Source organism: Lytechinus pictus, chromosome 2 (genome assembly GCF_037042905.1).
Source record: "Lytechinus pictus isolate F3 Inbred chromosome 2, Lp3.0, whole genome shotgun sequence".
Taxonomy (NCBI): Eukaryota; Metazoa; Echinodermata; class Echinoidea; order Temnopleuroida; family Toxopneustidae; genus Lytechinus; species Lytechinus pictus.
Window position 1 is genome coordinate 14,838,975 of NC_087246.1, and position 22,510 is coordinate 14,861,484.

At 35.9% G+C, this 22,510-nt stretch overlaps 1 protein-coding gene across 1 annotated transcript in view; it reads right to left on the minus strand.

Moving 5' to 3' along the window:
- Positions 1 to 1,074: 1,074 nt before the first annotated feature.
- LOC129254754 (golgin subfamily A member 3-like) overlaps positions 1,075 to 22,510 on the minus strand; it is a 34,557-nt gene continuing 13,121 nt past the window's right edge. Inside the window, exons 4-23 of the mRNA XM_064110493.1 lie at positions 21,591 to 21,760; positions 20,322 to 20,928; positions 19,276 to 19,851; positions 18,644 to 18,848; positions 17,930 to 18,101; positions 16,922 to 17,209; positions 16,186 to 16,404; positions 14,148 to 14,338; positions 13,419 to 13,560; positions 12,007 to 12,957; positions 11,548 to 11,685; positions 10,804 to 10,897; positions 9,775 to 9,989; positions 9,097 to 9,240; positions 8,351 to 8,485; positions 7,593 to 7,709; positions 7,258 to 7,383; positions 6,819 to 7,006; positions 6,222 to 6,335; positions 1,075 to 5,460 (exon numbers count right to left, since the gene is read on the minus strand). Coding sequence (XP_063966563.1) covers positions 5,286 to 5,460; positions 6,222 to 6,335; positions 6,819 to 7,006; positions 7,258 to 7,383; positions 7,593 to 7,709; positions 8,351 to 8,485; positions 9,097 to 9,240; positions 9,775 to 9,989; positions 10,804 to 10,897; positions 11,548 to 11,685; positions 12,007 to 12,957; positions 13,419 to 13,560; positions 14,148 to 14,338; positions 16,186 to 16,404; positions 16,922 to 17,209; positions 17,930 to 18,101; positions 18,644 to 18,848; positions 19,276 to 19,851; positions 20,322 to 20,928; positions 21,591 to 21,760 — 4,967 coding nt within the window. The 3' untranslated portion in view covers positions 1,075 to 5,285. The remainder of the gene's footprint in view (positions 5,461 to 6,221; positions 6,336 to 6,818; positions 7,007 to 7,257; positions 7,384 to 7,592; positions 7,710 to 8,350; positions 8,486 to 9,096; positions 9,241 to 9,774; positions 9,990 to 10,803; positions 10,898 to 11,547; positions 11,686 to 12,006; positions 12,958 to 13,418; positions 13,561 to 14,147; positions 14,339 to 16,185; positions 16,405 to 16,921; positions 17,210 to 17,929; positions 18,102 to 18,643; positions 18,849 to 19,275; positions 19,852 to 20,321; positions 20,929 to 21,590; positions 21,761 to 22,510) is intronic.

Genomic DNA, 22,510 nt, shown 5'->3' on the forward strand with positions numbered 1-22,510 from the left:
ACATTTATGTATGATCCACCACAACAAAAAGCTGATTTGAATAAAAAGAGAAAAGCCAACAAGCATAGCCAAACATTAAGCAAACGTCATCAAAATCAGATGTAAAATAAGAAAGTTTTGACATAAAAAAAAAGTTTCACTTAATTTAAAAAAACAGTTGTATGCACATCCTGGTTGGTATATGCAAATGAGGAGACTGATGACGTCATCCACTCACTATTTCTTTTGTTTTTTATTATATGATATCTGAAATGTTCTTATTTTCTCCTCATTGACAAATCAGTGAAACAATCAATTGTCAAATCTGTAAAAGAGAAAAAATGTTGTATAATTCAAATAACAAAAGAAATGGTGAGGGACATCATCGTCTGTCTCATTTGCATGTCACTGAGTTTTGCATACTATTGCTGTTTTGTGAAAAATAAGGGAAACTTTAAAATGTCATAACTTTTTTATTTTACATCCGATTTTGATGAAATTTTCAGCGTTATGCAAGTTTGATTTTTCTCTATTTCCTAAAGCAACATTTTCTGGAGTGGATTTGACCTTTAAAAAAATAAAGGGAGAAAAGCAAAAGAACAAAAAACCCTGAAAATTACTTTGTTTTCAGACTTTTTTCTATTAAAATATTGTTTAAGTCATATGATTAAAAGTTGATTATTTCCATGTATATAACATTTTTTAATACAGTTCATCTTTCAATCTATTCAGAAAGGCACAAATTCTGAATATTCATATGACAGGCATTTAAAGAGCTCTTCATTGGGATTACTTTTCACTACAACTCTCAATGAGAAGTTGACATAATTGTTATCCCATTCTGTTACCTACAGCATCAACTTTCAGGTAAAAGTAACCAAAGAAAGTATATCAATCTAGTATGCTCTAAATCTATCAGTGTGGAAAAATAGGCATTAATTTCCTAGAAATATAATAAAGACCACAATTCCCTTATTCTAAAATCCAAAAGAGCCTAGTCAGGAGACTTTCTTTGCCTATTCTTTCCATCATTTTGTGACAACCTTTTTATATCAAACAGTAGGCATAGGCCTAATGATAACATACCATTTTTAAAATAACATTTACTCTCATATAAAGCCTTAGTTCCAATATATTAGTGACAATTTTCCTTTTACCAACCCTTTACTTGCAATAAATTCAGTTTATTCATAACTCATTGTATCTGTTTTGTTAAGCCATTAAGAACTATGGCAGAATATGTCAGCTTACAGCACAAGTTGTTTACCAATAGTATATCTTTAAAAAAAATGTGACTCTTGAAACTGTTTGTTACAAATGCAGCCACTTTTTCAGTTGCAGAAATATGAGGTATTGAAGCTCAATAGACGCATGATATTCTTACTACTAGAAAGGTGATAAAAGTAAGGTTGTTGGTCTCGAACCTAATCGATACAAACTGTAAGATCAGGGCCCCTTCATACAAAGAGTTACGATTGATCCAATCAATCGTAACTCTATGGAAATTCTTCAGTGTCATAATTTTTTCTACATAAAATTTTCAAAATGTCCTTTTGTAAACAAAGGCGAACATACCAAATTGTCAATAAAACAATTAATTTATGTAAATTTACGTCATATGTAGAAAACATTTTGAACGTTCATGCATTTTAGATGTTGACGTTGCTGGCCGTCCATAGTTGTGATTGATCGGATCAATCGCAACTCTTTGTAAGACGGGCCCCAGGTTGTCCGCATTCTAAAAGTAGTGAAAAATATGGATAATCCATCAATTTCATATAGGAAATGTACATGTACATCTGTCCTTTTAAAAACAACGAAGAGCACAAGGATTTTTCACATAACGATGCATGCATGAGTATTTAAAAACACTTTGAACTGACATGTGCATTCTAGATTCATGCCATTCAATTGGCTTTCCATCCTTGTGATTGATAAAACAATCATAAATCTATGTAAGAACACGCCATCTGCAACAATTTATAAACTTTATTATGTTATCATCAGTGACCCATTCAGAACAAGATTACTAATTTTTTAATTCTTGAAATTGGTATATTTCTATTTTTGCTACATTTTTTTATTAAAAAGAATATAAAAGTGCCTCTGAGGGTTTAAATTTTATCAATCTGCATAAAAGCAGTAATTTTGAAGTTTCCATCGCCTAATCATGACACATTTTGTGTTTTATTTTCCTTTAAAACACTGATTAAAAGATGCTGATGCAATAAATGAGGCCTTTTTTATTAGTACACTTTGATAAAATCAATTTTCTAAATGTTGGAAATTCAAGAAAAAAAAAATCAACCTTTTTGTATAATCCAGTTTTCCTCTTTAACTGCACTTAAAACCATTATAATTCAAACTAGAAAACATGTAATAATTTCAAGAATGTCCCATATGTAGGGGGTCAAACATGCAACAACAGAGGTAAAACCAAATGGCAACACCGGAATAATCAAAATAAGATCAAGCAAACATCCACTTTATGACACCTCACCGTCAGGCTGATGAATCTTAAATTATTCATAATAAAAAAATGAATTAATTTCAGTCAATGGAGAAAAATTGAATTTCTCTCACTCTCATATAACAAAGTATATTAGAGTTGTACAAAGGACATATCACCAATTATCTAAAATATTCTTCACTCGCAACATATATGATTGACCTGGAAAAGAAATTGCGTACTATACATGCATATTTCTCACTACAATTGATTGAAAATATTTATAGATTGTGCCAATATAAGAAAATAATTCATAAATGCCTGGATATTAAAAGTTAACAGCCTACTTTGATAAACATATACAAATATGGTTCAGCACAATATATCATTAAAACAGCTGTTTTAATGTTAAGAAAGTAAAAATTACACCTAGAATTTCATACTACCAAAATGTACAAAAGAAGCATTAAATAATACAGGTGTATATTTTTTTAAAATGATGAATGTCTCTGGGTATTACACTTAATAAAATAAATAAACTTGATAAATCAAAAATAAAAGTGTAGGCTGTGATGTTTATGGGGGAAATAAAATGAAATCAAAATGATTTAGGATCAAAGAATAGTCAGTCACAAGATATTTAGAAATAATTTTGAAGTAAAAATATAGGGGAAAATCTAATAAAGATGTTGCATGATGAGAACAAAAAAAAGCAAATATATGTATGAAGGATAAGTAAAAGAATATTTAAAATGAATTTTATTTTACTATCATAAGTAAATGCAAAAGTAGAAGGAACAGAAAGAAAGCACAGGGTCAGAATTTGGCAATACGAAATCAAATGATACAAGAATACATTGACTTGCTGGAAAGGATTACTATGCCACAACAATATCCTATCATATATCTTACACAAGTATCATATAAAGCAAATCACTGCAGATTGCTCAATACAGATAGCAATTAAGCAACAATAACATCAAGTGACAATATCAAATTCAATATTGCAATAAAATTAAATGCTACAGATGTAAATTTTAACTAATATTGCTCAGTTAGCAAAACTAAATTTTGTTTAATAGCACCTACGATAAATAGACAAGTATTTGTATTAAGCAAGATAATTCTCTATGCACTTTATTGCAATAAATATAATGTATTAATTTTGCTTATATACAGCTATTGTTACAACTTAAGGAAATAATGTATGTAAAATACTAGTAATAATATCATCAATATATATTCAATATCTTTCCACTCAATGGCATTTTGATACAGCGTTTAAGAACACTTCGATTACTTGCACATTCATTACCCCTTTATTCACAATTCCTTCATAGTGAAGACAATCAAATAATGTTAGTTATTATAGACATGTATTACATGGACTAAAATTAAATGCTCAAAAATTAATAAATAAATAAAAACATCAACATTGAGGCTCACTGTGAGACCAGCATCATACATCCAAAGACTCATCATCTTTCAATTAAAAAGCATTGACTGGTCCTAAAGAAAGCATATCAAACAGAAATCAAATCTAAACCCACAATCAAAAATTGGGCACCAACACAATGGATTCTTTTCTAAATTTCAAGAGAGTGTTTTGATTTTCTGCATCCTAGCCAAAGTAAATTGTTCAACGGACCATTTTCAAAAGAAACAAGGAATGACAATCCCCCCCCCCCCATTTATTTAGTTCTTATTTATGGAGGTTCCCATATTAATCTCTGCTTCCAAAGTAAGCACAACCATGTACCTCTCTCATAGATCTATTGAATGGATACTCAGCCATGTTGTCTCATTATCATTACTGAACATGAAGATAGAAAACATAAATATTCAACTAGTCCAAAATATACAAATACTATTACATTAAATTCATAAAGACCCCATTCTTATTAATATTAATTATTATCATTTCCCTCACTGATATCACCTTTTATCATATCCCTGTGAAATGATTAGGGCTACACTCTCTGAAACAGAGTTTTCAAACAATCTTTTGAAAGCTTGATACATAAAAAGGGTGTTGCACACTCGGCACTTTGATTAAGTCAATAATACAATAACATGTCAATCTTAAGCTTTGCTCAAACTAACTCATTAAACTTATTCAAAATGAGAAAGGAAATACTTTTCTTAAATCATAAAGAGCGCAATATGCATCAGACAGTCCAACTCATGATTTATAACTTGTGGGACCTATGAAAAAAATACACATTTAGGTTGACTATATAAGTCAATCCTTCATATCACATTTAAAATCATTCTGAATTTGTCACTAGAAATTTGTTAATGAATGGAATATCAATTATTATAAGATCAGGGGTCCGTTGCAGAAAGAGTTGCGTTAAAACGCAAGTCAAAAAATCAATCGCAAGTCCCAAATGCGCGCTGTTGATTGGTTGAAAATCAAGTTGCGCATGATTTTTAGAGTTTCGATCGATTGCAACTCTTTCTGCAACGGGCCCCTGGGGTGTGTGAAATACAAAGAAGTAACAATATGATATTTCATACACATTAATGCCTTAAATTAATAGACAACTCCATAACACAGTTGACTTTTTTGTATATCCCATCCCTGTTTATCTGTTCACTTAACTTCATTTGGTTTGAACATTTGTGGACAATACAGGTTTTCATACAGAATAAAAAGATAAATGTACAGGGATTCAGATGTACATATTCTAAGGAAAATTCAGAATTTTGTGCAGGTCCATCTGAAAATGACTGAATATATGAAACAGTAATTCACCACCATGGCATTATTTTTTCTGTTTGCACCAGGGGTGAATTAATGTTTGTGAAGAATATAGAATATAATAGAATTTGTCTTGATGTAAGACGGCACAAATTATAGATCATATATCGGAGATCCAGATGACTTTCCATTGGACATTCTTTGTTGTGGTGGGGCAGCAGTACCGGTAACTGATCCGTTGGGTAGACTACGAGGAAGCAAACCAGGGGTAGGGGTCACAGGGTCAGCGCTGGCCTTCCGCAGGTCACGCACACGATCACCAACCTCTCTGCAAAGAAGATAGTACATATCAAAGGAAGATTAAAGTATGAAGAGATTCAACATCTATTACAAATATAATGAACAGAGAATTTAAAATAAGCCATAAAAGGAATATTTGACTATCAGAAAGAATATTGAAAATAATGCCAAGTCAAAATATGTGAAAGCAACCATTTCTAAAATCAAAGAGATAATTTTCAGAAATATTTCCTTCTTAACTTCCCTTATTAATAACTTGACTTATACCAAGCACAAATAATAAAAGAGAAATTTACAAACAAACATAAAGTTAGCTTGTTCATTAACGGACCAAAGTGACACATCAACTTCTTTCCAACTGAATCACTTCATGCTATATCTGTTGGCGCCACTTTATATGTTTTGATTGCTGTTTGCATATATGCTCTGTGTTGAGCATTTCTGTGAAATGAATATATGTGCTTTATAAAAAGGACTATTACTATCAACATATAGAATTCCTTTTATGGTATTGGCAATTCTAGCTAATGTGTATGACATTTAGATTGTTTCAAACAACACACTTTAAAATGTACAGTACACAATAAATGCATTTTCTCTACAACGGTTAAAAAATGTTGCAAAATTCACATGTATGCAACTGAATATTACAATATTTCTGATAAACTCTGCAATATCTGTTTCAATGATTCTGCATAATGTTAAGTTTGAAACTGTCTGAAGTGTGAGGTACTTAATATGGATTTGCCCATATCTAAGGTCATAGATTGATCAAAGACAATTAATTACTTCCATGCTTCTGATGAAGTATTCACAGCAGCAGTATGTTCCTTCATTTGGTCCTCTAAGGCACCCATCTGATCCTTGATAGATTGAAGGCAAGACTGGATAGCATGCAAGGGCCTGATGGGCAAGACAAGATATCAAGAGTGAAATGATCATAATTTCTATCTCAGTCATCATTAAAATCTTGATCATACTCTCCTCACCTAAAATGGCATCATCATCATCACTGTCATTTGCTTTGATTTGAAAACGTATTTCTTTGAAAAAAATTGAATCACAATCGCTATAGTCATCACAATCATCACTTTCATAATCACAGCCTTCATCATCATCATCATCATCACCACCACCAAAACTTCCACCTTTGCTTATAACAGGTAAATGGTCATGTTATTTTGTTCGTTTACATGGACACAACATTACAATAGTCTCATGCTATAACCGACTTTACGGATATTGAAGCATGTGGCTGCGTGCGAGTCTCTGGACCAGTTGAAGCACATTTCAGAAACAATATCAAAGCATGTGTCTTTTGGTAGTGCTATCCAAGAATGAATTCTGCCATTTGCAACCTTCAACATGGGGTAACAAATATCCTACCTGCTATGACTAGCCGATACCCCTTCCACCACATCACTGTTGAGTAATGATTCCACATCATAAGCAATCTCAGGTACAACAATCTCATCTGCTTGACCCTTGCCGTCTCCCTGGCTAGCTCCATCTGGCCCTGGCTTACCCATAGTGGAAGCTACTCTACTCTTAGACTTCAATTTGGCTTTTAGAAGCTACAAGGAAAAGTAAGAAAATGTTTATTATGTCAAATTTGAACTTGAAATTTGAAGCTTGATTAATCGTAAGTATGCAAGATTGAGAGTTACAGCACAATGTTTACCAGAAAGGCTTGTTGAAAAGTGCCCAAGAGTAAAAAAAAAAAAAAAAGATAAACAAGTATTCAGCAAGGAAAACTACACATGTGACTTGACAATATGGTGATCATATTCAAGTAATCTGGACTATTAAAGATACATATACTCACTTTATTCTGTTGCAGTGTAGCCTGGAGGGCAGATTTCAATTGACTCAATTTAGCTTGGAAAGCAAACTTCTCTTTCCTTGTTGATGCTAACTCTTTCTTCATTCCATCAAGCTCTTTATTTGTCATCTGGAAAAATAAATATATATATTGATTGTACAAAAAAAATCAGTATAGTCGGTACAATCATTAGTTATCCAAGATCTAAATCCAGATCAAACAAGGATTATGTACAGGATTCCTTGGACTTGTAGGTGTCATTTTCTTAATTTATTATTCATGACAACGATAATGCACCACAGAATCAACTGAATTAAATGTCATATGGAATCTCTTACCTGTAGATTAGTCTTGACTCCATCCAGTTCTATTTGTTGTCTTTTCTCTGCTAGTAAAAGTTGTTCTTTCAAGGCCTCAGCTTCCCTACTCTTCTGCTCACTCTGCCAGGCTAATGTCTAAATTTGATGAAAAAAAAAGAGGATTTGCCAACTGAAAGATCAAAGCAATCACAGAACTTAAACTCTGCAGATGGGCAATTCAAAGAAATATTACCAACCTCAGCTTCCCTACTCTTCTGCTCACTCTGCCAGGCTAATGTCTAAATTTGAAAAAAAGAGGATTTGCCAACTGAAAGATCAAAGCAACCACAGAACTTAAACTCTGCAGATGGGCAATTCAAAGAAATATTACCAACCTTTTTGTAGGTCTGATCCTCATTTTCCTCTATCTTTATCACACTCCACATTCTGCTGAAGCTGTGATAATTTGAGAGCGTTTTCATACTGACTTTTCATACTGACTAGAAATCAGAAACAAATCATTTCATTTAGGTCCAAATATAGGGGTTGGAATACATACTTTATGATATTGCCTATATGTCCAAGGCAATATGATATGTGACTAACCTGAAATCTACTGGGAATGAGAGCAGTTTATTTAAAACATTTTTAAATGTCAACGTTTATAATAAATTATACAAAGTTAAGCCTATACTGTAGTGTAGTGAATTGGATAAATGATGGCTGTGTAAACAAGACTATTTTCTTAGTCGTTACACTTTATTCAGATTTATTAAGTCTCTCCCTAATAATATTACCTTCATCTGATCTTCTAGTACAGGGCTCTGTGCATCCTTATCTTGAAGATGTCTCTTTAATCTATCCATATGGTTTTTATTGCTCTCAATCTGTCTCCTCATCTCTTCCCCTTCTTTCCTCTGCTTCTCCTCGTTCTAAAGAAAAAGATGTACACATTGGAAATGATGAGTTCTAATGCCTTTTGACATGCAACACCATTGTTTTGCTTATGACTTTTATTTACAAATTTGAAGTGGTATAGGAATATTGCAAAAAAGTTATCTTTTTATGTACAATGTTTTCTATCACTGAGAAACATTGCATTGTCTGTTTCTTGGATAATAGACGTTTGAAAGACATTGGAAGCAATATTCCTATGCAATGCAACCATTTTTATTTAAAAAAAAACACACTAAAATCATCTAGTATGTTGTATCTTTTGCCTGTTTTTCATGCCTTTATAATTAAAATCTAAATAGGAAAAAAAAGAGATAATGAATATTAATAGTCTTTCATGCTATAAGTGTCCAATATTCTGAAAGTCTTCCGAACAATGAGAGAACCCTGACAGCTCTGGAAAATTTGTTGCAGAATACAGGCAGCTACTTATATGCAAAATACTTTATACCAATATTTCAGTGTTGCTGTGGAATTTGAACCCAGACCTCATAGTTCAAAGTCCTGAGACTTATCGAATGCTTTACAACACTTCTCCAAGGAAGTTGTATCAAGTAGAATCCAGATACAATAGAGGTGATTAGTTTACCTGTCTGAGCCTTGCTAACTCTGATTGCAGTGCATTAATCTGATCTTCCTTCTGCTTAGCTTCACTTCGGATCTCCTGGGCATCACCCTGTAATGTCTCTAGGTCTTGATGGAGCCGGTTGCACTGGCCCTTCTCACCAGAAAGCTGTCAAATTGAACGGGGGAGACATTTTTCACAAGTTAAATGTTTTAGATCTTGTTATAACTCTCGCTGATTATTGGTACTCAATGTCAATAAAAGATTAAAGGAGAACTGAACTACAAGGAGCTCTAAATCAGAAATCTCCTGCCACAGGCCCATATAAATTAGTATATTCTTTACACCTGTATTTCTTACAAAACCATCAGGGAATATATATTGTAAATTTGGGTTTAAATTATGATAGCCATTGGATTTTTATTGAAAGACTGTATTGCTTGGACCTTTCTGCAACTTTTTTTTTTTTTTTTTTTTTGGGGGGGGCAAATATGGAGGTACATATTGTCACGATGAGTGGCTGAAAAGTTATTAATCATTTATGAAGACAAGATGATTAAGATGTTCATCCTGGGTAAGTGTCCTGGGAACTCTTGGAGTAGATTTTGTCTTCAGCTGGTTCTCCTTAAAATGGGTGTGGTAGTTTGGCTTCAATAAAATTCAATATTTTTCATTTTTGGGCTTGATTAGATCAAACTCTACCTGTTTTTTAACTTCCTGAGTAGCTTGTTTCTCCTTCTCCAGTGCTGCACCCATCTCACGGACAAGCTTCTGGAGTCTCAGGTTCTCGTTGGCCCTCTCTTGGGCTGTGCTGGTAAGCTCAGCAGACAGCTCAGCTACTGCACTCTCACGTTGAGCAAGGGCGCTCTCAAGCATTCCAGTGTGCTGCTTGAGTGCGGAGTGACTCTGATGCACACCTGAAAGATGGTGATAATGGTAACAATGATGTCAATACCAGTCTTTGTTCCACACAAAACCAATCCAACAACAAATCTAACAGGTGCTTGAAACCAAATGCAAGGGATTTAAGTACAAGGTGGTGAAAGACCACAAATAAAGACTTGAAATAAAGGCTAAAAACGTAAATGCCCCAATACTTTTGTGCAGAGGAAATTAACCAAAAAGTTGATAATAAGATGCAATCATAATCAAAAGCTAAAATCCACTCTTACATGCCTATATGTATGACATGTGAAGCGGTGTATATTTTAGAAGGCCCATCATTTCTATATAACCAGTTTATAAGCAGAGCACCCCTGCAGAGTATTTAATCAACATTGTCATCTGATATGTTGTAAGATCTAACAACTTTCCTTGATTTTGATTAGCTGAAAAGTAAAGGCATGTGACTGTTGCTATGGAAACTGTAGGACAAAACGGACATGTCCCTTCTTTGCTTTATAAAGCAAATAGTGATTTTCACTATAAATTTGTTCTGAGCCAATCAGATGCAAGGAATTCAGTAGTTGTTGTCTGTGAAAACCACTTTTTCTTCATTAAAATTAAAATGGCACTATGACACTATTGGTTGTAAAAAAACAATACCAATTGCTCTATCAAAAAAAAAAAAATATTTATACATATTTTTTATATCACCATATTGTCCCTTTACCTGTCATACAACGGTTTGTTTCAAGAAATGCTCCCTAGATCTGCATAATAAATCTTGAAAGCATGAATAATCTCAACTTAACATCACTATTAAGTGTCCTTGACTTGGCTCTATCTTACCTGCTAGCCTTCCCCTCTCTCGCTCCAAGTCAAGAGCAAGGGCCCGATTGTTCAGCTCATTTCTCCTCTGTCTGTCTAAGATATCCTTCAACTCCTGGAAAAGGCAAGAAAATACACACACACACACACAAATTGTTAAACTAATTCCCCTGAAGTATTCATAATCACAAGATGAAAGAATCTTACATGCATTACACTGTACAAAAGGGCTCTTTTAAAAAAAAAGCTATTCATCTTAGCTACTTCTAGTTCATTTACCAAGTCTTCCTGGTTTTCAAAATTCATACACTTGTATCGATTGTGTGTCTAATTTTTTCCTCCTCCTCCTCTAATCACTGCAATGTCATTAAATTCTCTCTTAACTGTCACATGATTTCAATGTTATTAAATATGCCAGTTTTACATCAAACTTGTAACAACATTTTATCAAGATCTATACATAAAAATTCATCCTACACATTTAGGACACATCAAGATTTCTATATTGACTTATGTATTGCTAAAATACTGAAAATCATCTGAAAATCTTCTATATTAATCATGATTTCGATGTTATCGCTAAAAATTATCTGAAATAAACCATGCTTTTAAAAATATCTAGAATCCTCACTTTAGAATCGTCATTTTAAACTGATTGCTAAGAATAATCTTGAATAAACCATGCTTTTTAAAATGCATGAAAATAATCATTGATGTTATCACAATGTATAACCTGCCATTTTCAACAAAGCATAGTAGCTTTACCTGCAGCTCTGCCTCTAAGTCATCTATCCTCCTCCTGTATGCTTCAGTATCATCTTCCATGTTTCTTCTCAGATGCTGGACTTCATCATTCAGTCGGTTCTTCTCTGACCTAAGGACATCAGCATCTTGCTTGACACCCTGCAAAAGAAACAATATAAAAACAAAGTCAGTCTCGACTAAACATGAACATTTCTGTTTTTCAGACTAAAATGGACTTCTCACGGAACAAAACCGGACAATTTTGTCTTTTCATGGCTATACTTGATATAGTTTTTCCACAATTTTGTGGAAAAAAATTCAACTGAAATATTTTAAAAGAAACTGTAAAATAAAATTACCTTTGCATGACTAGAACCAATGGGGTATAAGACCTAACATGGGGGGGGGGGGTTAAATTTCCATATAGTAAGGGAAATATGGTGTTTTAACACTTATACTAAATTATAGTTTTGTTCTAACCTGCAACTCATTCAAGAGTTTATTTTGTTCCTCTTTGCTAAGTTGAGCCACAGCAGCAGTTCTTTCATTAAGTTCCCTTTCAACTTGATCCTTAGCTACTGATGTATCCTGCAGTTGACTGGTGAGAGCTGCCATACGATCTTCATAAGCACGCTCTCTCTCCCTCAGCTCCTTCTGGACATTACTCAGGTCAGTCCCAAGCCGTAGCACATTGGCCTTCTGCTCTGCCAAGTCACGATGCATGGAGCTCTGGGTGTCCGCAGCTCTCTGGCGAAGTGAAGCATTCTCATCCATGAGGCCTTCCAGCTGCTTCTGATCCTCAGTCAGAGACTCCAGCTGGCCATGGAGGTTAGCGTTCTCTTCTAAAGCATTCTGGAGTTGATTCTCCAACATCTGGAATCCTTCCCTGGCTTTGGACAGTTCAACCTGTAGGCCAGCATTGGCTTGTGCTGATGACTCTTGGAAGTTGCGCGTGCTCTGCATGTCCCGCCTTAACCCCTCGATTTCCTTCTCCAGTTTTCCCTTGGCTTCAAGAAGCTCATCTATGATGGCATCCTTGTTGCCAATGGCTGTAATGGATGCCTCTAGGTTAGCCTCCTGGGTCTCCACTTGTTGTTCCTGGACCTTAAGCTGTTCTTTCAATTGCTGTCCTTCCATCTGAGCAGCCTCCAACTCAGATGTCTTTGCACCAAGGTCTTGTCGCATCTGCTTGAATCCTGTCTCCACCCTACCAAGGTCTCCCCGTAGCTTCTGTAAGGATTCATCAAATGCACGTTTCTCTTCGTTGGCACTTGCTAAAGCTACCTCTAAAGAAGCTTTGTCTGCTCTAAGTTGGCGAACCTCATCATCCTGTCCTGTTGACTTGCCTTGCTCTTCCTTTAGTTTCTGCTCCACATTATTGCACTTTATTTGTAAGGCTTGCATTTCAGTTTCTCGAGCTGCCAGTGCCTCCTGTTGAATCAATTGATTAAACAAGATTTGCATTATTAATGTAACCACCAAGTAATGATAAAAATCCATTATCAGAACAATTCAATAAAATAAATATAGAAACCAGTACACATTCAAATAAAGCAGAAAGCAAAGAGTCAGAGCAAAGTTCATTAAGATTATTATCAAAAATATATTCTTACAAAGTTTCTTACCAGTTTTTTAATCAATTAAAGAATAGACACCACTGATATTGAACATGAGGGAAGGACTAGCATGTCACATGGTTTTTCATCAGAAAATTTCACACAAAAATAGCTTGGTTTTGTGATTTGTAAAACAAACTAATTTTTAGTGTTAGTCATACAGAATAGGAATGCTCATCCTGATTACTCTACATCATTCAGAGATGTTTATAGTTGTTACACAGGAAGTCAAATCCCAACCGAAACAAGGTGTTCTATATGGACTAATTTCTGTACCTCAGCAAGGGCTACCCCCTTCACCAATTCTCTCTTCTCTGCCTCTAGATTCACAAGGGCTGCATGCTTCGCTTCTAGCTCCTGTCGAGCGACCTCCAGTTGCCTTTCTAACTCAGATGCTGATGCTACCAGCCCTGCCAATCTGTTCAAAGACAAGTAAATGGCATCTTTTTATGCAAATTAACTTTCAACTTCAGGTACTTGTTCAGATGGCATTATGCAGTTTGATGCAATGTTCTGCTCAATTATATATAAACATTTTGATTGGGATACATATCCATCTGCCAGCAAGATATATCAGAATAGTGACTCAATTAAAGGACAATAAACCATACAATTATGCTCACCAACCAAAAAAAAAAAGGACTCAATTATTTGGTTGTTTTCTCAAATATTCATGTACTAAATCTACTTACTGCCCCTCCAAGCATGACCACCCCCCCTCTTCAAGTAAGATAGGATGAACAGTTGTTAAATGTCTGTAGAAGCATTCTACAAGGAATTTAAAACTTTCAAACCCAATAGCAGACCCCAGGGCTGAATAACAGATTTTTGGCAAAAAAATATTCTATTGCAGTTCCTGTATTCAAGATTCATTTTGGGGGTAAAAGAAAATGATACAAACACTGCAAAAACACAAGCAGCACCAGCTGGTATCACTGCTTTGTAATTTACTGTATTGTACTGATTTATTTCATTTAGATGATACTCAAAACTTTCTTGTCTCACCTGTATTTCTCTTCTTCCATCTGATCCATCTGAGCAAATACTGCCTGTTGAACAGCAGTCTTCTCCCTCTGCATGGCTGAGAAAGTGGCTTCTCTGGTGAAGATATCAGCTTCAATGGTCTCAAGGTTCTTGGCTATTAGTTCTTTCTCCTGCAACATGCGCTGTCTTTCCTCATTCAGTTGTTGTTTCACCTGAAATTGATAGAAAATCCATGGTGTTTATAATGTTTAAGGAGTCATATTATAGATTGTACATTAATCTCTTAAACTCTTCATTCTAAAGAATCTTGAAATCCTAACTAAAGGCCAACACATGAGTGCATTTCACTTTATACCAAATTTCTTTTTTTATTTCACTGTTTGTTAGGTTTATTTTTAAACTAGGCACCTTGAACATTCCTTGGAATCAACATGAATACAGTAATAACATTTTTGTTACTACTACTTCTGTTGATATTAGTATCATTATAATCATCATTTTCATCATCAGCACCATCTTTATCAACATCTTTATCATTATCTTTATCATCATCATCATCATCATTGTATCATCATCACCATCATTATCATCATCATCATTAGGCCCGGGACGAATACCCTTTTTGCCATTCGATTGTTCGCCAGAGTAAACAATCGATTAGTTCGATTAATCGAGATTCCTGGAATATCAGAAATCACACACACAAAAGTTGACCTACTTCCATGACCTACCGGTAGCTGCGCTAACTGGTATGATGGGAGTGGAACTTGGAATAAATGCATTGTATGTACATACAAGGAACATGTACTTGCTCTGTTTTGTCATTTATCCCGCCCTCACTGCACACAATGAACGAATAGCAAAGGAGATTGAGAACTGTGCGTGACCGCTATATGGTGCATGGATTTGTTGTATGTATTAGCTATGCTTGCACTTGCTCTGGTATGTCATAAATCCCGCCCATGAGTGCACACAATGGACGAATAACAAGGAGTTTGAGAACTATGTGCATGACCTCTAGAATGCATGGATGTGTTGTATGTATGTATTGCGTATGTTATTACTTGCGCTGATATGAACATACATGTAGGTCCCGCCCATGAGCCCATTCCAAGAACGAATAGCAAAGGAGATTGAGAACTGTGCGTGACTGTGAATGGACGTGTTGTATGTATTGCGCTGATGCGAACGTAGATCCCGCCCACAAGCCCATTCAAAGAAAAAATAGCGAAGGAGATTGAGAACTGCGCGTGACTGGGAATGGATGTGTTGTATGTCTTACGTATGTTAGTACTTGCGCTGATGAGAACGTAGATCCCGCCCATGAGCCCAACTCAAGAACGAATAGCAAAGGAGATTGAGAACTGCGCGTGACTAATTTTGCGGGGGCCTATTTCGTGGGCGGTTCTAGTTGGTTTAATAGGCTCTGCCTCAAAACTACCTCGTACAGTGACAATGCTTTCGCGCACGTGGTAAGTCACTGATATTGTTTGAGTGGGCGGGTATAACATAATATAGCAAGTTCGATACTGAGGTGTGGCTTCTCAGGACTGATTCAGAGGATTCGCGTACAAGTTAACTATTATGACAATATGGGCGTATTTGTTTGCGCTTTTGGAATGATTATTGGGCGTGGCTGTAATCACATACAATGTATAATGAGCAAACTGAGCTCACCCGACTCAGTGCGTCCAGCACAGCGCCTATAGAGACATACGTGCACATCAGCCCAACACATCTGAATTGTGCGCGGTCGCCGCGGCTTAGTCGTCATTGTGTGTCATGAAAGAGATACGATCTTTGGAATTCGTTAATTTTAGCATCATTTTCATTTGATATCTTGCACTTTGTTTTCAAAAATCTAAGTTTACAGTCATGTACTTTTGATAATCGAATGTTTCAAATCAGTAATCATCATCTGGCAAACATTCGATTAGTGTAAAAAGTAACATTCGAGTGCCGATTGTTGGCAAACTGATCGAATGCTTCGATGGATCGAATTTTACTCCCAGGCCTAATCATCATCATCATCATCATGGTCATCATCATCAATGCATACCTTTGCGTTATCAGTCCTGAGGTTCTCAATAGTTGCAGACTGAGAGGCGACAGCCATCTGGGAAGCTGCTAGCTCTCCTTGTAATTGGTTTCTGGTCTCCTGAGCAAAGCCAAGCTGTTCCTGGAACCAGTCCCTAGCCTTGGTCAGAGACTCAACATCTGTCTGTAAGGAGGAAAGCTTGGCCCCAGCCATGGCTTGGTCCTGTCTTGCTTGGTCCACCTAGATGAAATAATAGCAAGATTGTCATTTAGGTGAAGCTAACAAGAACTATTTTAAGAATAAAGGGAAACATTATTGTTTGCTAATTTAATGTGATTAGATTGATATCATAACAATCCATAACAATTAATCAACATTAATGCATGGAAATACAAAATTAAATCTTGACATATTTATACACAGAATGAAATTGTAGATGCGAGAAATAATCATCTGATACCCATAGTATTATTTTTCTTCTCCATGGAAACCTTGAGAAGATACAAGAAATAATCAGATCCGCAAACTTTGATAATAAAGCTTATGATCAATCACACAATCGTATGGAAGCCATGAATGAATAGGGGAGATGAAAGAATACTACATGTATTTTAAAGTAAATTCCTCCATTTTGCAGCAAGAATCTATAAAATAATTACTATGGATGATTGGCAGTTCTGCAGCAATGATTTCGATTAGTATTACAGGGGCTGCTGCTCCATGCACAAATAAAGTTACTGTAAGTAAAGATTCTTGCCTGTCCTTGCATGGCAGCCATTTTGTCCTGGAGTTGAGACACAGAGGCATCCTTTCCTGCAATCTCCCTCTTGACATCTTCCAGCTTACTCCTCAGTCTCTGGGTGGTTGCCTCTGACGTATGGAGCTCCCTACGCAGACCCTCCAGATCGGCCTCCTTGTGTTCTAGCTCTACCTGGAGCTGTGCTATGGCTTGCTCCAGGTCAGATTTGTTCTGCTTCAGGGAACGGATGTCGGCCTCAAGGGCAGAGCGGTTGTGACTGAGGCTATCTCCTCCTGAACCCTGGGCCTAACGGTATCAGATAGTAGGAACATAATGTTCTCAATACATTGTGATTTACATGGTATATTCATAAGATAGATGAAGTGGATTCTAATCAATTGATTGGTTGAGAGCATACATGTGACCTGGAGGTGTTTCACAAAGAGTTAAATGCCAACGTGCATATGGTATATAACGTGCAACCTAATGACTATATATCAGTACGCATGCTCTGAGCATGATCTGACCAATGTGGAGATGTGTTACAATCTGCAGACAATGAGGAATAAAGCAAGATAATTAGTCAGACTTAAATCTTTGTGGAACGCCACCTAGAGATTTATTATGACTGAAGCACCATTTAACATTTGGTGATGAACAGTTATTACTAATGCTGTTTGCTATGAAACTACTTAATCTCCATAGGCTTTGTACAGGAACCATCTGGTTTTAGGAAGCACCTGGTTCAGCATCATGAATAGTCATGGTTTAAGAATAGGATGATCCCTTAAATTTTCAAACATGCACTTTATCTTAATCAACAAATCATATATATTATTTTCTTCATGAATTTCTATAATAGCCCAATATTTTCACTTCTTTATAATACAGTCAAAACATCTCCAAGGGCATGTTAAAACTGTTCAAAGGGTATCTTTTTAGGGCAATTCTCACTAATACCCTACCAATTATCATAATATAGTTTTAAAAACTTTCATCCCTATCTCCATCCCTGCCGACTCATACCTTGAGCTTTGCTTGTAAAATGGCAACCTGGCTCTGTAGCTGCGTCCTGGCCTGCAGAGCCGACTCGGTCTCTGCTGTCAGCATCTCCAACTGTCCTTCAAGTTTGGCCTTCTCTCTTAGGACAGTCTGCAATTCATCTTCTGCTCCTTGATCCTCAAAGGGAGAAGAATACCTGAAGTAAACAAGGTTTGTGCATACTCAGTAAAGAAGCTCATCAAAGTTACTTTTCATTGCAAGAAAAATGCCAGAAATATATTTACTATTATATCTGATTTCCAGGTAGGCTCAAATGGTCATTACACAAAATGTGAAAAGAGTATACCAACAAACAAATAAACCATCTGATCAAGGACAATTAGCCATAATTTGATTGGGCATATCAATCACCCCCACTTTGATAATAAACCAGATGAATTCTAGTATAAGTATACAACTTTTAAACCAACTGGAATAAGAACAGGTGCTATAAATCCCTTCCTTTATTTTTTTTCCTTCGCTGCTTTCAGCATTTGATTTCTAGTGGAACTGGAACAGCCCTTAAAACCTACTTATTTAAGTTGTACCTAACGTCAACAAAGTGAACTCCCAAACACATCTCTTCCTTTCCTTTATTTTCTGAAGTGCATAGAGACACATTTGTTATGCACTATACAAAAACCTGACTATTATCATTATTATTATTTCATAATAGTTGTTTTGAATTATTCTTTTTACCTTGAAGTCTGGTAAGTAGAGGCTCTTGGTAAGGGTGTTGACTTCAACCTCCCCAGGTCTACTGGCCTAGCCTTGCTGGTCACAAGGGATGGTGCTGGCAGCCGGGACTGCATGCTGTAAGAAGCTTTCTGGAGATGGTCAACATTAGGAGCTGCCTGATTAAACTGTGGGGTCTCTTGCCTCGGTATGTTCTCATTGGATCTTTCTGTATACATAAAGGAAATGAATAACACATTTGATAAAACTGATATGATACCTTAATATTGTACAAATGGATTTTCCATTTCTTGTTTATAATTTATTATGTTGGTCAAAAGTTGTCTCATACATGTAATTTATAGAACATTCTCATATTCCGCATGCAATTTCCTGAATCATACACCATATTTTCCAATTTTTAAACAATTAAATCAGATAGGGACCGAACAACATTGGACAATCAAATCGCAACATTTTCTCCTGCACTCGTTATAAAGCTTGTCACTGACAAATTGTTTTCCCTGGAAGAAATTGCTGAAACTCTTGGTTCTGATTGGGTGGCATGCACTGATCAGTGACTATTAGCGAACAACAATTGTCAGAGCTGATGACTTCATGAAACTGTGGGATCAACCAAAGCGAGAAATGCCTACCTATCCTGATATTGGTAGAGGTGGGAGTGGAAGAAGAAATAGGTTGTGGTGTCTGGACATGGGCTGTAGGTGTCCCAAGATCTCCATTCACTCCCCCGACAAAGCCCACACCAGAATCAACGCTGTCACTATGCACATCCGAATCCAGAGAACTGACATTCTTAGCCCCGTCCCTCGATGGCTCCCCATGATTGGTTGATGGAGGGGAGGCTGCATTCTGATTGGCTGATGAAACTACATCAGTTACTTTCTCATTGACCGGTGCAGCTGGCTTATCAGCAGACCTTCTACCCCATGGGAACAGGGATCCAAGGAAGGATCCAGATGAAGGCTCTGAGGTTGGTTGGGTGGGAGCCGGATCTGGAGGGGAGACTGGCACTTGCTCAGGCACATGTGTGTTTTCTGGGGCCGAGGTTGCGACCGTTTGCTGTTCATTGGGTATTACCTGGGATTCAGCAGGAGGCACTTTTTGGCTCTCTCTCGTTGGTTCTTTCTCTTCTTGTTGATTCTGTTGGTTGTCCTGAGAAGGTGGGGAGGGTTTGCTGGTTGCAACTTGATCTTTGGCACTCATAGTATCTGTAGTTGAAGATGTAATTGAATGTCATGCTAAGCTTTCTCTTGTCTATTTCCCCCTTCGTAAACTTTAGTCTTAGAAAGATAGAACATTTTAAGACTAACAAATTCACAAATCTTGTATCATCTTGTAGCTACTTTAAAAAAAAAAAAAAAAAAAAAATAGATTGATTCTTGACTGCAATCAGTCAAACTCTATGCCTCTGCCATTGCCAGACCTTGACTATATTGCATACCGGTACTTTATTCTTATATTGTGAAATCATCAATTCACATTGTTAATCAAATATTCATTTAAGGAGATAATTTGCTTAACTTATCGCAAGCACAAAAACAAGAAGGATGGACAACCTGAAAACATAATGCCTCAAGGCACTACCTATGGTCAGCAGAGGTATAAATATCACAACCTTCTGCTGCTTTTACAAATTCAGCTTGCCATTTCAAGTGATTTATAATATTTTAAGTATTACCTTCAGATGGAGTAGGTGTGATTCTACTATCATTCTCAGCCTGTCTTTGAGCCATCAGTTCAGTATCGCTCGGTGGCTCTGTATCAGTGTCTGACATTATCCTTGTGCTTAATGCATTCTTCTTGGTACCCTTCTTGCTTTTCTTCTTTTTTGGTTTTGTCTTCTCAAGTCCCTCCATGGTGGCAATCATCCCTCCTTTTGCAGTGGTGATAGCCACCACTGGGCTCCTGAAGAGCCTTGGTTCCTTTGGTGCTACCATGCTAGTAGGTGATAATGCTTCGTCAGGAGGGGGGACTTTGTACTTGTGAGCTATTGCACTGCTTATGGCCAGGGTGGTATTCTGAGCTAGAAGTGAAGTTGGTCTCTTCTTTGTTGTCACTACCTTCTTCTCTTGGGTTTCTGGTTGATGCGGTCCCTCAAGATGATTGGGGGCTGCGTCCCCTCCAGATGAAGTGTTCTCACCTTCTTTGCCTGTGTGAACGTGAGCAGGATCTCTTGATGGGTCTATTCCATTCACTTCAGTAGGGGTAACCTCAGGCTCCACATAGTCTGCAGGTATTTTTGATGGAGTTTCATCCAGTGAGGACATCGAATTGTAGCTATGTACCTAGATAAGGAAGAGAAGCATGAAAGGAAAAAGTTAATACTTTTTCTGTGGGGGGCTATTTTTCCTTGATTAACAAAAATTGAAATTATATTTTAATTGAACACCATCTTAACTTATAGGGGCTATTCGGGTGCTTGATTGTCCTTAGCACCCTGTGTTTTTTGGGTTTTTCTTTTTTGCTAATGAAGAATTGTATTGTTGTATTGTCTCTGTAATCTAATCACTGAATTTACTTTATATTTAAATCAACTAATTAAAATCATAAAATGGGTATATTTCATGAATGTTTATGTCCTTATACACTGTGAAATTGTTCTTCAATCTTTATACTTATTTTCTTAATAAATTTGAATTTGAATCATCTAGATAAAATTACTTTATCTTAATGATATATGAAACATTTATGATTGCTGTCATGACATCAATGCACTACATATATTACATGTAGTTGGATTCTTACATTTTGATTCATGAAATTTGATACACATATACAAATAAAATTGATTGAACCCATTACATTTCATCCCATTACTGGGAGAAGACTACCGGTACCGCAAATGCAGCATAAATCTATCTCATGACCTCACCAGATTGTAAAGACCAGGAAATGTAATATTCACATTTCTTGGCAAAATCTAATAATTCATGCAACACATCTTTACCTTTTCATTTGGGGTATCATCATCATCAATAGATAGATTGTTATTGTATGATGATTGGAGGGTTGTATTGACACTGCTTAGTGATTGGTCCCGTTGATATGCACCTTGCTTGACGGATGCTAAAATGGCAGCTATCTCGTCCATGCTGGCTGGTTTCACAGATGAATCACCTGGTGAAAGATCATGATTGAAACAATCTTTAAAGGTCAAGTACACCCCAGAAAAAGGCTGATTTGAATAAATAGAGAAAAATAAAGCTAGCACAACGCTGAAAATTTGATCAAAATCAGATGTAAAATAAGAAAGTTATGACATTTTAAAGTTTTTATTATTTCTTACAAAACAGTGATATGCATGAGACAGTCGATGTCCTTCACTCACTATTTCTTTTTTTTTAATTGTTTGAATCATACAATATTTCTTTTTTTTTTATACATATTTGACAATAATGACCAACTTGACTGAACCATATAGTATTAAACAATGCTAATCCACAGGTTCAGGGAGGAATTAATCATTGTTTCATTTGATAATGAGGAGAAAATTAGAATATTTCATATTTACTATAACAAAATACATAAGAAATAGTGAGTGGATGACATCATCAGTCTCATTTGCATGCCGACCAGTGTGTGAATATAACTGTTTTGTGAAATTAAGTAAAACTTTAAAATGTCATAACTTTCTTATGTTTCAACCGATTTTGATGAAATCTTCAGTTGTTACGCTTGTTGGATTTTTGTCTTTTTATTCAAAAAGACTTTTTGTTGGGGTGAACTTGTCCTTTAATGAAGGATGTCAGTGGTTAGTCAAAAAAAACTAAAATTACAAATGATATGAGGGAGAAAGAGATAAATTAATAGTGTTACTGACGGATTTAAAGAAAAAAGAAAGAAAAGATAACACAATTAAAAGCAAAC